The sequence below is a fragment of the Nanorana parkeri genome, unplaced genomic scaffold (assembly GCF_000935625.1).
Source record: "Nanorana parkeri isolate BGI_ZX_2015 unplaced genomic scaffold, ASM93562v1 scaffold1824, whole genome shotgun sequence".
Lineage (NCBI taxonomy): Eukaryota > Metazoa > Chordata > Amphibia > Anura > Dicroglossidae > Nanorana > Nanorana parkeri.
Genome location: NW_017308092.1, coordinates 155,987 through 171,669, shown reverse-complemented (window position 1 = coordinate 171,669; position 15,683 = coordinate 155,987). Strand labels below are relative to the sequence as shown.

At 45.0% G+C, this 15,683-nt stretch overlaps 1 protein-coding gene across 1 annotated transcript in view; it reads right to left on the bottom strand.

Moving 5' to 3' along the window:
- The window catches only part of PRPF19 (pre-mRNA processing factor 19), a 220,285-nt gene that overhangs the window by 99,304 nt on the left and 105,298 nt on the right, over positions 1 to 15,683 (bottom strand). The window contains exons 11-13 of the mRNA XM_018571734.1: positions 9,717 to 9,872; positions 8,925 to 8,994; positions 8,618 to 8,703 (exon numbers count right to left, since the gene is read on the bottom strand). Coding sequence (XP_018427236.1) covers positions 8,618 to 8,703; positions 8,925 to 8,994; positions 9,717 to 9,872 — 312 coding nt within the window. The remainder of the gene's footprint in view (positions 1 to 8,617; positions 8,704 to 8,924; positions 8,995 to 9,716; positions 9,873 to 15,683) is intronic.

Here is a 15,683-nt window from a genome sequence, read left to right as displayed (position 1 = left end):
GGGATTCTTCCTTGTTGCCTTGTTCTGGTTATATGTTTACTGTACTGTTTAAATGAGACCTCATTCACTCACTATCCTAATACATTTGCCTGGGGTCTACAATGTAGGTGCTTAACATTCTGAGATACTACTAAGAGTGGTCTCGCCACTCATTGATGTCCTGGTGTGGAGCGGGGAAGTTGAGTGAGGCCCGCTTTGTCCAGCCACACTCCCACATAGGTTGTCCCGCCTAGGGCATCTAGTCCTTTAGGTGGGTGAATTTAGGGGTAGTTACCCCACTAGTTTTTTGTGGGTTTAACTTGTCTAGCGTGTAGTCCTCCCGTCTCCTGTTCGTCCTGGTTGGACCACCGACCCTCTAGGCCTCGGAGACTAGTCCAACCTCTCGCTTAACTTCTCTCCCCTACAACCTACTCCCCTCCCTCCCCTACTTTCCACTACTTCGCTCTTTCCTAGGGAAAATCTTCCACTTTCCTGAGCGTCAGATGGCGGTGAGGATGCCTCCAGTATCCTGTACCATGGTGTCTTGGAATGCCAAAGGCCTGAAAATTCCGCACAAACGCATTTCAAGGTCTCTGGTATTCCCAGGTTTCAGAACCAGCACTTTCCATATGCTTACCACTGTGGCTCCCCAGATGGTAAATGTAAAGGTGTGAGCATTGTGGTGCATAGGTCCGCACAGTGGCAGTACATATCGGCGCGATATAGCCCGGATGGCAGATTCCTTTTTGTGAAGGGCAGAGTGGGTCCTACTTTATGCACGTTAGCGAACGTGTACCTGCCTAATGCGGGTCAGATCCCTTTCTTGGAGGCCACCCTGGAACAGTTGGGGGAATTCATGGAGGGGGTCCTGGTACTGGGCGGGGACTTCAACATGGTCCTGGACCCCATTCTAGATAGCTCGAGATCGGCTTCACACCTCTCCTACTCAGCTCTCAGGAGGGTCAAAAAATGTCTGCGGCACTTCCAATTAGTTGATATATGGCGTGCGCTGCACCCAAAGGATCGTGACTATACGTTCTATACCAACCCACATGGTTAATATTCCCGGATAGACTTTTTCTTAGTGGGACACAGAGATCTGTCAGTAGTGCGGGAGGCGTCCGTTGGAGTCATTGCACTCTCGGACCATGCCCCGATATCTTTGACCCTCCACCTGAAGCCACAGGAGCGGGGGTCATGGAATTGGCGCTTGAATGACTCTCTCTTACATGACCCCACCCTGGTAGCGGAGATTAAAGCTGATTTAGAAACTTACTTTGCTTGCAATGACACGGAAGACTGCGATCCCATGATTCTCTGGGAGGCCCATAAAGGCATACATCAGGGGTTCCTTTATTAAAATGGGTGCACGACTTAAAAAACAGAGATCAGCTAAGGTGGAAGAGCTGCTGGCGGACATAGCCAGCCTGGAATCAATCCACAAACAGTCTCTTGCCAGATCTGTCCTTGGGGAACTAACGCGTCTCCGGGAACAATTACTATCCATTTGCTTAGGTAAGGCCAGGAGAATGTTAAATAGGTGTAAACGGGTTTTCTATGAATTAGGAGACAAATGTGGCAGGCCATTAGCCAGGGCGCTACGTACGCAACAAGCCCAATCCTACATAGCAGAGATACTGTCTCCCTCCGGTACGAAGATGTGTAAGACAGCAGAAATAGCAGGGGCATTTGCAGACTATTACTCTTCCCTATATAATCTCCACAGCCAAACCACACGCCAGGCCGCACTAGACCTTAGAACTAAGATAGCGGAGTACATAGCAGAATCGGGGATGCCGGCTCTACCGGAAGAGGCGGTGCGCTCCATGGAGACACCTATCAACGGTGAGGAACTATGTGCTGCCCTACACAGGACTAAAACGGGAAAAGCTCCGGGACCAGATGGCCTTTCCCTACCCTACTACAAGACGTTCTGGGAAACCATATCCCCTACTTCTTGAAAGGATACAATGTGGTGGGCCGAGGCGTACCGTTTCCCATAGATTCACTGCGAGCACGTCACCGTAATTCCAAAACCAGAGAAAGACCCTCTTCTATGTGCAAACTATAGGCCCATCTCACTGCTCAGTCAGACCTGAAACTTTTCACAAAAATACTGACATCCCGTTTAATCCCCTACTTACAAGATATTATCCATCTAGACGAGGTCGGATTCAGGCCATCTAGGGAAGCACGGGATAATGTAACACGGGTGTTGGATGTCATCCATGAATCCTCCGCCCGGGAACAGCCCCTTCTGCTTCTGTCCACCGACGCGGAAAAGGCTTTTGACCGCGTCGGTTGGCAGTTCATGGAACTGACTCTCCGGGCGTTGGGCCTGTGTGAGGTGATGATGACATGGATCATGGTGATCTACTCCAGACCGACGGCTCAGGTCCGGATCAATGGAGCGCTATCCAGAACCTTTGCAATATCAAATGATACCGCTGTCACCGTTGATCTTCATTCTCGCCCTGGAGCCCTTCCTCCGCAGAGTCAGAACTAACAGTAATATTGAGGGGGTGGACCTGGGGGGGAGGAACAAAGTAGCGCCTTTCGCCGATGACCTGTTGTTCTTCCTCACGAACCCTACTGTATCCATACCGAACCTTATGCAGGAATTTGAGAAGTATGGGGCGCTATCATTCTTCCTCATTAATTTTCAGAAATCCACAGCCCTCAATGTATCCATCCCTGGCTTCCTCATACCTGGCCTGCGGGCAGCCTTCCCATTTCGGTGGACTACGGAATCACTGAGATACTTGGGCACTAATATCCCGGCAGACCTTTCCCACACTTTCCGCCTCAACTTCCCTCCACTGCTCAAAGATATTAAATCGGACCTCTTGAGATGGCACGCAGGTAAATTTTCGTGGTTTGGTAGATGCAACATTTTGAAGATGAATGTTATGCCACGCATTCTCTACCTTTTACAGACTCTACCAATTCGGGTACCACAGTTCTTTCTCAGGGCAGTTAACAGTGCCTTTGGGAAATTCCTGTGGGCTCACAAGACACCTAGGATCAAATCGGCGATCCTACGGATGCATAAACTACATGGGGGGATTAGCCTTCCCGATGTGACTCGATACCACGCTGCGTGTCATCTCACGAGGGTGATAGATTGGTGCCGGCATGGCACTCTAAAACAATGGATTGGGCTCGAACAATCAGTTACTGGACTCCCCCTGTCATCCCTGCCCTGGTGCAACATCCCGAACTCAGTGAGAAATCATCCCACCATAGGCGCCACTTGGGCAGTATGCCGCAGGCTCTTCCCGGTAGAAGGCATATCCCCATCTCCCTCACCCTTACTACCCATTCTGGGTAACTCTAGTTTTACCCCTGGAGTGGGAGACCTGGGTTTTCGAAAACTACAGGAGGAGGGCATCCACGAAGCTCGGCACTTCATGAGGGATGGGGCATGGGTAACCTATCAGTGCAACCCCAGTGGTCCCCACTAAACTTCTGGCAAAGGGTTCAGCTAGCCCACTTCCTACGATCCACCTTACTTTGACAAATGGGAAAGTGAACTGGAGCTATACTTCACACCAGACCAAAAGGAAAAAATTGTGTACATGGCCCATAAAACCTCCAGATGCACCAGAATCCAGGAGTGCAATTATAAAATTCTTACACGCTGGTATAGGACCCCTGCTGACCTTCACAAAATCATGCCGGAACTGACTCCTGAGTGCTGGCGATGCGGCCAGTCTGGAGGTACCATGCTCCATGTTTTTTGGACATGCCCAGGAATCCAAGGTTTTTGAGAGGGGGTCAAATCGCTGTTACCCACATTTACTGACCGAGATATCCCAATGATATCACAATGAGATACCCAAACGGGCGTACCTGAGATCGGTACTACCACACTTAATGCGGCGAAAGCCTGTATTCCGATACTCTGGCGGAACACCAGACCCCCTACTCACCGTAGGGGTGTATGTGGTTGGGGAAGGTCAACAAGATCTGGAGAAAGGAGGATCTGATTGCGTCGTCCAGGGAGACACATGACACTTTCTGCAAGGTATGGTCCACTTAGACGGAGTTCTTCTTCTCCCCGGAATATCAAGTGCACATTGAGCAGGACCCACCAACTGACCCTCAGATGCCTTGAGCTTTTGGAAATGGCGACTCAGGGAGAGAAGCACATAACACCTACTTATGCAAGGGTTCGAAGCCTATTATGCCCTATTACTGTTGTTAATGTTATATATGTTGCCTAAATGGAAAAGTTACGAAAAGTTACGAAATCCATGCATATGGGATCAAACCTGTTATTAGCACTGCAAAAGGAGAGCCTTGATTTATATTGTTAACAGATTGTGTGCAATGTTTCTGTATGGATGCTCGTGCCTTACAAAATAAAGAATTATATAAAAAAAAACAGCACCAGACAGGGCAGAATTGCCGGGGCTTCAGGATTCAGTCGGTCCACAGGTGGAAGGTGAGTTCTAGGAATAAGGGGAACCCTCTGTAATAACAGCAAGGCCGCAGGGAGTGATGCCATTAGCAGAGCTCACAGAGAGGAACCCGTGGCCTATGCAAACCGGTCAGAAAAACAATAAACATGACGATCCTGACGGTAGGAAACTCCATCGAAAACTGAGGGAAGAGGGTTTGGAAGGGACTTTTAAAATCTGTTCAATTGTGTTTTCTGTATAGGAGGAGTTAATCATCTCTCAGGTTGCCGTCCTGCAAGATGATTGGAGAAATTTTCTTTATGATCCCAGACGAGATCGTCATGGAAGGCATACTAGAGCCTTCCTAAACGGCAATTCTGCAGACCTGCACTTAAACCATAAGGCCCTACACATCTCAGGGGTGTGGAATTCCTATCGCCGGGCGAGTAGTTTTTTCGTACATTTAGCCCTGCTCCGGACAAGTACATTTAGCTTTTTTACATTTAGCCCTTAGTCCGGACAAGCAGAACTAAATGTAGTGGGGAGCCACTACACCCGCTCTTCGTCTGCTCTGTGTGATCACTTAGACCGTGGCGCTGTAATCACAGCGCCACCTTTCTCAGCTGTCAGGTACTGCACAGAACATCTCTTCTGTATTGGAGGGCAGGTTCCATAAAAAGAAACTGTCACCTCCAAACTTTCACATAAGGGATTTTAAGCCCCTATGTGATAGGAATAAAATGAAGTGGGGGGAAAAAAAAGTAAAAAATAAAACAAACTTTTTAAAAATAAAAGTGATAAAGTAAAAAATAACATAAAAGAAAAATTAAAACCAACCCCACTGCCCCCGCCATCTGCAAGCAAATAAACGCACGCGTAGGACATTATGTGTGTGCGTTGAGTGCTGCCGCCATTCCACTGTGTGCCATATTGTGGTAGCCAGGCAGAACTCTCTTACACGCACAATGTGCATTAAAGGGTAAGTTCACTTTCCCAGGTAATATGGGAAAATGGAATTACCCGATCAAATTTGGCCCGGTCTCTCCCAAGTACATGTGTACTATCTGTACGATGTACTGCTGACCAGCGCAGTCCTGCCCTATGTATTTAGAATTTTGCTCGCAAATTGCAAACACTCATTGGTCAGGTGACCATGAGAAGCGCTATTTAGCACAATCAAATACAGTTTTGATTCGGGATGCACCGATAGAGTATTTGGGCGAGTACTTGTACTCGCCCAAATGCTCCGATACCTTCCCTGGTACCGGAACTTCCGGTCAGAGGAAGATTTTGTCTGACCGCCAGTGCCGTAGGGGAACATGGAGCCAGCTTCCCGTGCCGGCATCCGTCTCTTGAGAGTGTCCGCGTCGCAGGGGTGGGAACCAGCGGGAATTTTAAAAGTTAAAAAAATAATAGAACAAAAAAGGAAATAATCAGACCGCCAGGGAGGTTAAAACTCTCCACTTTTGGTCTCCAACTTTACAGTCCTAAAGCTGCCTGACTTTGCACTCTGCATGTGAGTTCTTAGGTTGTTAGTCGCTTTCTTTGTGTTTAATTCCCTTTATTTGGCTTCAGTTCAGCTCCTATGCTTGACACCTGGTCATTGTGGGCCAGTGTGATTGAGTTGCTAGCATTTGGGCGAGTACAAGTACTCGCCCAAATGCTCCGATACCTTCCCTGGTACCGGAACTTCCGGTCAGAGGAAGATTTCCCAGCCAATCACAATCAAGCCAGACAAACAACATAGAGTCAACTTCCCTGGCAATCAGGAAGCCGGGTAGCATGGCATTACCCGCTGCTCAGCTTCCTGGTTCCCCGGAAAGCCTGCTCCATGCCAACGGAAGCACCGATACTCTGTATCGGCGACTACCGAAAGCAAAATATCGGTACTCGATTCCCAAAAACTGGTATTGGCGCATCCCTGGTTTTGATTAAAACTATTTTTTTTGTATTGGGACAAGTAGATTGTCATGAGGGAGAAGTAGATTCGGCCCCCGCCTTTGGACAAGTAGTTTTTTTTTACATTCCACACCCCTGCATCTGAGCTGATACCAGGTTTATCCGTGACACAGACTAGAATCCAAGTTTACATCACATATGAAGCACTGGATCCACACCTGCAGCTTCCAAACTCCAATAGATCTGGCCCACTCAGCGACGGTCTGGGAGATCAAAGCCAAGTCCAAAACCAACACCAACTAACTTACCAATGTGTCCATGGTACAGGAGAGGGAGCTTTTTGTCTGTAGGGTCTTTAACCCCTTCGTGACAGGAGACGTACACTCTACGTCCCGCCACAAAGTGCCCAAATGACTGCTCATGTACCCTGTACGCGATCAGCTATTTGGGGCTCTGTAATGGCGGTAACCGCTGAGAATCAGCAGTTACCATCCATCAATGAAAGAGTTGAGCTTTTTCAGACACCCCATCCCTTTCTGGAATTGGGTGTGCCTGACAGTGAGAGCAGAGCCGCATTTGCAGCTCTAGCTGTCACTGACAGATGGTATAGATCGGGAAATCCGGTTTTCTAAACTTTCAGCAATAGAAACATTTGGATACATGTTTGCACCGCTGAAACAATGTTGCAGGTTTTCTGATCGTTGTTGGAACGATCAGAAAACCTTTCATGACACCTGATCCTGAAATGCTGCAGGATCAGTGTCACTAAGATTATTATTGGCTATTCTTACATTTGAAGCAGCCTAATATTAACTATAAATTAATTAAATTATCACGCAGTAATAGTGAGTTTAATGCACAATGACTGCTTGATATAATTAAATAAAAATGTTGAAAACAAATAGTGAAAAGTGTAAAAAAAATAAAAAAAAAGTGTAAAATAAATAAATGTAACAAATAAAAATGATATATTTAAATATATTTTTATACTATCAATATAAAAATTAACCCATTACAGTGAAAATCTGCAGCTGAGCTACAGATTTGTTTCTCAAACTCAATTCCCTCAGGGGCCACTCGACAATTTTTTTTCTCCCATGGGCGGGGCGCTTGCCAAATCTCATATGTTAAAAATAAAATTGAAATATATCCGGTTTGGTACTAACACACACACACACAATACGGCCCCATTCATATCTGTAGGTTTAGGTGTGATTAGGGATTCCTGTGTCAGAAACATGCCTTTTCCTGCAGCAGGAATGCCTAATCTGGTGTTTACAAGCGGCCGCTGTCACCCATTCAAGTTAATGATCAGGTGACAGCAGTTGCACGTACACTCCTGCACACCACATGTAATATGTGATATTACTACATGCAGTTAGAAAACACTCTCCCTGAATGCGCAATCATTGCGTCCAGGGAGATTGATTTCTAACCGAATGTAATCATATCACACATCATTACATGCGGTGTGCAGACGTTTACATGCAACTTCTGTAACCTGATCGGTCATATGTGACAGCTGCCGCTTTTAAACGCCAGGTTAGGGATTCCTGCTGTAGGAAACGCATGTTCCTGATGCAGGAATCCCTAATTGCACCTAAAGATACAGGTGTGAATGGAGCCTAGTACACTTCCACTCCCTCCACATACACATAAAAAAAATACAAGCCCTGTACATATAAAATAATGCCCCCCCATAAAAAAAATTACTATTGGACAGGTTAATAACACCTCCTAGCTCCAATTATGCAAATGCAATCAACACCTGGTTGCGATTGGAGCAACATTCACCATATTTATTCCTAGAGATTTTTTGTACAAGTCATTCTGAATTGAGAAACGCCTTCAAGAAAAATACAGTCCAGTTGCCTTGACTTATTTTTTAGATATACCATGACCTGGATGAAGAAGAACCTTCACAGACAGTCATGTGATAGGGTGGTTCTATACCTACCCTAAACCTCCCTGTATGCTACTTTTATTAGCCACCTGCTACACTTTTTAAATACAGACATCACTTAAATGAGAAAGTGGAATACAGGGTAGAACTGTTTTCTGCCCTTTACACAAATATAGGAGAATAATGGCATACTAAGAGGGAAGTGTGGAAAGCCTACGATTTCTTAAATGTATAGCTGGTAGAGTTTAAACCAAGTGTTCATAACAAATCCAGGACTTGTTGCTATGCCTGCAAAGCAGCCGGATAACCTCCCTGAAAAGCCACAGGACACATAGGTTTTGTGGATGGATGCATTATTTTTGACTTGCAATGTTGCATTACATGAAAAAAAAAAACAAGGGAAAAAAAGCACTCGAGTAAACCAACAACTTACCTTAAGATCCCAAATCTTAATTTGAGAATCCATTGTTCCAGTGCCAAAAATAAGCCCATCAGGATGAAACTGAGCACAGGTTAGAGCTGCAAAGAAATAGTTACTCCCAGGAATGCTGCACCTTTCCCATTAAGATGCAGCCCGTCTCGGCTGAAGAGCCGATAGCCGACTGCGAAGTCAGCCCAGTTCTCCAGGAAACCAAAACCTTCCTTCTGACACCAGCCACTTGTGTTAAGCTCCCTAGTTGAAATAAATACACAAGTAGTTCGAAGTCTGGAAAAAAAACTTCGTAATGAAAAATGCTTACCACAGGCTGATGTTTCATCTGTCACTTTGGTAAGGACACGCCCTGCATGGATATCTGAGAAAGCCCAATACTAGAAAAAAATGCAACATTTAAATAAGTCCAGAATAAACCCTAAAGTATAAAGGACAACATACAAAAAAAAAACAAATTTTAAATCACTCTACTACTATTTCTTTAGTCAACTTCATACAGAGATGAGGAGCTGGTGAGACAATTGTTTTCCTCTGCTGTCAAAGCAGTGGTTGGGAACTCGGGGGCATGCAGGTTGATTTTCAGTAATGAAGAATCAGTTTTGCATTAAAGAGGAACCTCACCCTTTATCTTTAAAAGGGCAACAAAGGCACCTTTAGAAACGTTTAGTAATGGCAATCTACAAATGGATACTTGGACAATTGCAGGCTTTTTATTCTTTGCATACCTACTTTTATTTTCCTTCCCATTCTTCTCACAGCAACTATTTTCACTAAGGGCAGATTAATCCATCTCCCTTTACCTCCTAGTACTCTGGCACATGTGACTGGGATATGTAGAATATGAATATGGAGACAGGAGATGAGATTTTCCCAGCCTGGACTACTTCACTAATGCCAAAAAGCACCAGGCATTAAAAGAGTAATTGTATGTAAAAACATAATATGTTTGTTTAACTAATGAATGTAAGATGTTTGGCATGCAGAGCTGATGCGAGTTTTAGCAAAATGGGGTAAACGTCCACCATAAGCTGGTTTATAAGAAAAAACTTTGTTCCTTTACATTTTTGCCAAAAATGTACCAGTACCAAATTGCGCTTACCTGGTCATCTGAGCAACTCAGCAAATAATCCCCAGTTGCATGAAGACTTAGTCCAGTCACTGCTCCGTCATGTGCTCTCAAAACCTGAATGCAGGAGGCCTCTGGCACTGACCAAACGCGTATTGTAGAATCAGGAGAGGCAGAAAATACAAGATCCTAAAAATAAATAAATATATATTTAGCCAGAAATAGCAGCTCAGTAAATGTGATTAAAGACAGTACATATGCTCAAACTATCTCCCAATAACACACAGAATCGGGTGTCATCAACAAGCTTTGCCTAAATCAGTTGCGTTGCTAGTAACTACTACTGGTTCTTATGTGCCTTTCCTTGGTGCTTCACTAATCTTGCCTTCTCAACACCCAATGAATGACCTGACCCTCTAATGGTCAGCCGAGCTGACCATTAGTGGGTCAGGTCATTCACATATTTACACTAGGATGCACAGATACCGATTATCAGTTAGTCAGGTGGTGGATCATGACCCGTCGGCCAGCATCCTGATTGCCTGTAAAGCCGGTGTTCTAGCGAAAGAACACCGGCTTCACTTGCCCAGGCTGCCTGACCAATCAGGAAGCCGGGCGGCGAGTCAGGAGGTGCCGTCCGGCTTTCTGATTGGTCAGGAAGCCAGGCTGCCTAGCAACAAGTGAAGCCAGCTTCCGACCCGCCTCCCGGCTTCCTAATTGTGCTAGGAAGCCAGCTTCACTTGTCGGTAGGCAGCCTGGCTTCCTAACCAATCAAAAAGCCGGGGGCGGCACATAATGACCGGGCTTTCTGATTGTTTAGGAAGCCAGGCTGCCTACCAACAAGTTAAGCTGGCTTCCTGACCAATCAGGAGCCAAGACAGCACCTCATGACTCGCCGCCCAGCTTCCCGAATGGTCAGGAAGCCAGGTAGCCTGGGCAAGTGAAGCCGGTGATCTTTCACTAGAACACCGGCTTCACAGGCAATCAGGAAACTGGCTGACGTGTCATGATCTGCCGCCTGACTTTCTGATAAGCCAGGTCACTTGTTGCTAGGAAGCCAAGCTACCTAGCAACAAGTGAACCCAGCTTCTTAGACAATCAAGAAGCCGGAAGGCAGGTTATAACCCACCACCCGACATCCTGATTGGAAAGGAAGCCGGCTCCATGCTCCCTGGGCACTGTCGGTCAGAGGGAGATCTCCCTTTGACTGGAACTTCCGGTATCGGAGCCTTTGGGTGAGTACTCATACTCGTTACTAGTATCGGTATCGTTGCATCCCTAATTCACACGTACCATAAACATTTGCTATTAAACGTCAGGCAATCCCCTATTACTACTTATGTAGCAATACAACAAGCTTCAGGGTTACCATTGTCTATTTCTTGGATTGCTCTGTTGGCAGTGATAGTAAAGAGAAAATTTCAAGCTCACTGAACTAGATGCATTCTGCTACAACATCATCTTATATGTGGTGCTCTGTGTGTGATTTAGTACATTTCCAAAGAGGAGCATTGTGGATCACATAACATACGTGCTGGAGCAGTGTCTAGTAAAGAATGCAATCCCAAAGGAGTAACTGTAGCAAGACAATCAATAGGAGGGCTCTTGACACCCAAAATCCTGCAAAAGCTGAGAGACAAGAAACTTGTGTTCAACAATATGGATGCCATGGGAAGACAATAGGGTAGATACTAGAGCAAATACCCTGAAAACATTAGGTGTGTAGAGGCTGAGAATGGTGAGACAGTGCCCAGGAAGTACAATGAAGGTCATGGGGTCCCTCTATGGGGGGACAGGGGCGGTGCATCTGATGGAAACCAAGCACAACTGATGGCCTTACATGTACCAAGGGAGCAAATCAATTGATTTGGGGGAGAGGACAATGGCCAGAATGGGACAGAGCTCCAGAGGCCAAATTGGCACAGGGGCTAGAATAAGATACTCTGGGTTCAGGAGACCCCAAGTGAGGAGAGTTAGGTCTGCTAATCAGTGCACCAGAGAAAGGGAATTTGTTTGTACACCTGAAAGGCAAACTACCCAAGAACCCACGAGGATTAACAAAGATTCCCCCACTTGGAATAGCACCTTCATGTTTAAGGCTTCTATAGGGGTTCAGCAAGTTTTTTACATCCAAACCTGCAGGTGGCCAGAGAACATGGCTTAGAGGGCCTAGTCAAGCCTACAACAGTAGTAGATGAAAGAAAAGGTATCGGACTTAGCAGACCTTTCCAAGACTTTCTTGTGCTGAGGCAGGTAAATGCTTCATTGATGTTGTCAACAGTAGCTCAGAAGAGACGCTGTCCCTTAAAGTTCAAATCAGGCACTCCTTGGATAAAGCATGTGCCTCCCAGCACCTGATCAACAATTCTCTATGCATTTGTATGGACAACATATTCATACAAGACACAAGGCTAGATGCTTCCAGCAAGCCACCACAGCTGATGTGTAGGGCTCCAGACATCTGCTCCACATGCTCCATCAGGAACGTGTCCATTGCCGCAGTTGGAAGACATCTTTTGACACAGGTTAAAGATTAAGGTCATAGCTGGAATAGGGCAAAGAGCAGTGTTTGCTAGCAATAGCTGGGTTTTAAGAGCAGTAATAGCTAGCAATAGCTGGGTTTGGGTCAGATTCTAGCTGTTTGTCATAGAATCTTTAGGCAAGAACTCCCTCTACTGGCCTAATGGTTTTCCTGTTAAGGCGAGTCACTGACACATCCACTGTGGGTAAAGACCATTGTTTTAAAAATTAATTTCCAATGGGAAACAGATGAACCTAACAAGCATTTAGAACAGTGGTCTCAAACTCAATTCACTCGGGAGCCACCCAACAAATTTACTTCTCCCATGGGGGCTGCTTGCCAAATATACATCAAAATGAAAGTTAACTATTTCCGGTATGGTACTATGGACACCAATAGACCCACAATAAGGTCCTATTCATATCTGTAGGTTTAGGTGCAATTAGGGATTCATGCATCAGGAACTTGCATTTTCCTGCAGCAGGAATCTGGCGTTTACAAGCGGCAACTGTCACCCATTCAAGTTAATGATCAGGTGACAGCAGCTCCATGTAAACGCCTACCCACCACATGTAATGATATGATTACATACGGTTAGAAAACACTCTTCCTGGATGCACAATCAATGCGTCCAGGTAGAGTGATTGATTTCTAACCAAATGTAATGATATCACAAACTATTACAAGGTGTGCAGGTGTTTAAATGTAGCGGCTATCACCTGATCATTAACATGAATGGGTGACAGCGGCCGCTTGTAAACGCCAGATCAAGGATTCCTGCTGCAGGAAACCGCAAGTTCCTGACAGAGGAATCCCTAATTGCACCTAGAGTTACAGGTGTGAATGGAGTCTAATACACGCTCTCCCCTCCTTATACACAAAGAACTACTACCCACAAACGCTAGAAGTTTGGCAAACAAAATGGATGAGCTAGAACTTCTACAAATTGAAGAAAATGACAACCTTGTGGGAATAATGGAAACTTGGTTTGGCAAACACAAGACTGGACAGTGAATACGGAAGGGTATAACTTATTTCAGAGGGATTGATAAAATAGAGGTGGGAGGGGTATGCATGGAGATTCTTCTTGACATACTATTAAATGTGCGTGACAACATCAATAATGCATCTGAGGAGGGGGCAGAGGCTTTATTGCTAGAGATAAAAACTAGCGATGATCATGGTACATTATTAATAGACATATGTCACAGGCCGCCGACCATAAGGGAAGTTGATTTTTAGCTAATCTCACAGATCGAGATGCTAATGTTATAATTATGGGGTGGAAGAATAGGTCACCAGCACTCCAAGTATTTAAAATGAATAAGTCCTTTTTATTGCACAATAGTGTCACAAAGATCAAAAAGAGCCGACGTTTCGGGGCCGCGCAGGGTCCCCTAAGGGTCACATCTCTTGCCTTGAGGAAGGGACCCTGCGCGGCCCCGAAACGTCGGCTCTTTTTGATCTTTGTGACACTATTGTGGTACCATCTTTGTTTATTGGCCGGGACTGCTGAAAGGTGTGCGGAGAGTATCCTCACCAATTGCAAAATAATTATGGGGTGGGCTTGCGATGATCGCAAGTACGATCTGCCTGTCCAAGATGGGCAGATCATACGTTTTTTTAATTACTTTACAACCCTCGCAAGACCAAAGTCTTGCGAGGGTTGTAAAGTGTATGGCCACCTATAGACTTACTAATTTCTAATACATAACTAATCACAGATGTGGATGTAAGGGACAACTTGGGCAGCACCGACCACAGGTTAATAACATTTGCAGTCCTTGTAGGGAAAAACAAAAGTGGGAACAGCAACACTTATCTTTAAAAAGCCCAACTTAATCAAACTGAGATCCTTATTAAAATATCGCCTGGGATGAATCTTCAAGACAATGAACACAGTAGACAAATGGGAGAGATTTAAGGCCATACTAAACAGCAACATTCGAGAGTGCATCCCAATAACTAATACATTTAAAAGGGTAAAAGCAAAACCTGGCTGGTTAGATTCTAGAGTTAAAAGACCAATAAATGAGAAAAAAAATGTCCTTTTAAAAATATTAGGGGGAAGGGTCACAGCTGGCATTCAGGCACTATAAGCAATGTAACAAAAAATGCAAATGGAAATTAGAACAGCAAAAATATGCTATGAGGAACAGATAGCTGTAAAAAGTAAAAGTAATCTTAAAAAATGATATAAATACAGAAATAGCAAAAAAGGAAACACAGAGCACATATTAGGTTATTAGGTTTAATTGTTTCAGATCATCAAACAAATTTAAATATTTGTCAAAGATAACACAAGTAAACACAACATGCCGTTTTTTAAAAGGAAGTAAGGGGTTAAGGAAAAACAAAATCCAAACCCATATGGCCCTGTGTGAAAAAGTGTTTGCCGCACCCCCCCTCCTCTTAAAACATAACTTAACTCTGGTTTATCACACCTGAGTTCAATTTCTCTAGCCACACCCAGGCTTGATTATTGCCACACCTGTTCGCAATCAAGAAATTACTTAAATGAGACTTGGCTGACAAAGTGAAGAAGACCAAAAGATCCTCAAAAGCTACACATCATGCCGAGATCCAAAGAAATCCAGGAACAAATGAGAAAGAAAGTAATTGAGATCTATCAGTCTGGAAAAGGTTATAAAGCCATTTCTAAAGCTTTGGGACTCCAGCGAACCACAGTGAGAGCCATTATCCACAAATGGCGAAAACATGGAACAGTGGTGAACCTTCCCAGGAGTGGGCGGCCAACCAAAATTACCCCAAGAGCGCAGCGACGACTCATCCAAGAGGTCACAAAAGACCCCACAGCAACATCCAAAGAACTGCAGGCCTCACTTGCCTCAGTTCAGGTCAGTGTTCATGACTCACCATAAGAAAGAGACTGGGCAAAAATGGCCTGCATGGCAGAGTTCCAAGACGAAAACCGCTGCTGAGCAAAAAGAACATAAAAGCTCGTCTCCGTTATGCCAGAAAACATCTTGATGATCCCCAAAACTTTTGGGAAAATACTCTGTGGACTGACGAGACAAAAGTTGAACTTTTTGGAAGGTGTGTGTCCCATTACATCTGGCGTAAGAGTAAAACCGCATTTCAGAAAAAGAACATCATACCAACAGTAAAATATGGTGCTGGTAGTGTGATGGTCTGGGGCTGTTTTGCTGCTTCAGGATCTGGAAGGCTTGCTGTGATAAATTGAACCATGAATTCAGCTGTCTACCAAAAAATCCTGAAGGATAATGTGCGGCCATCTGTTCGTGACGTCAAGCTGAAGCGAACTTGGGTTCTGCAGCAGGACATGATCCAAAACACACCAGCAAGTCCACCTCAGAATGGCTGAAGAAAAACAAAATGAAGACTTTGGAGTGGCCTAGTCAAAGTCCTGACCTGAATCTTATTGAGATGCTGTGGCATGACCTTAAAAAGGCGGTTCATGCTCGAAAACCTTCCAATGTGGCTGAATTACAACAATT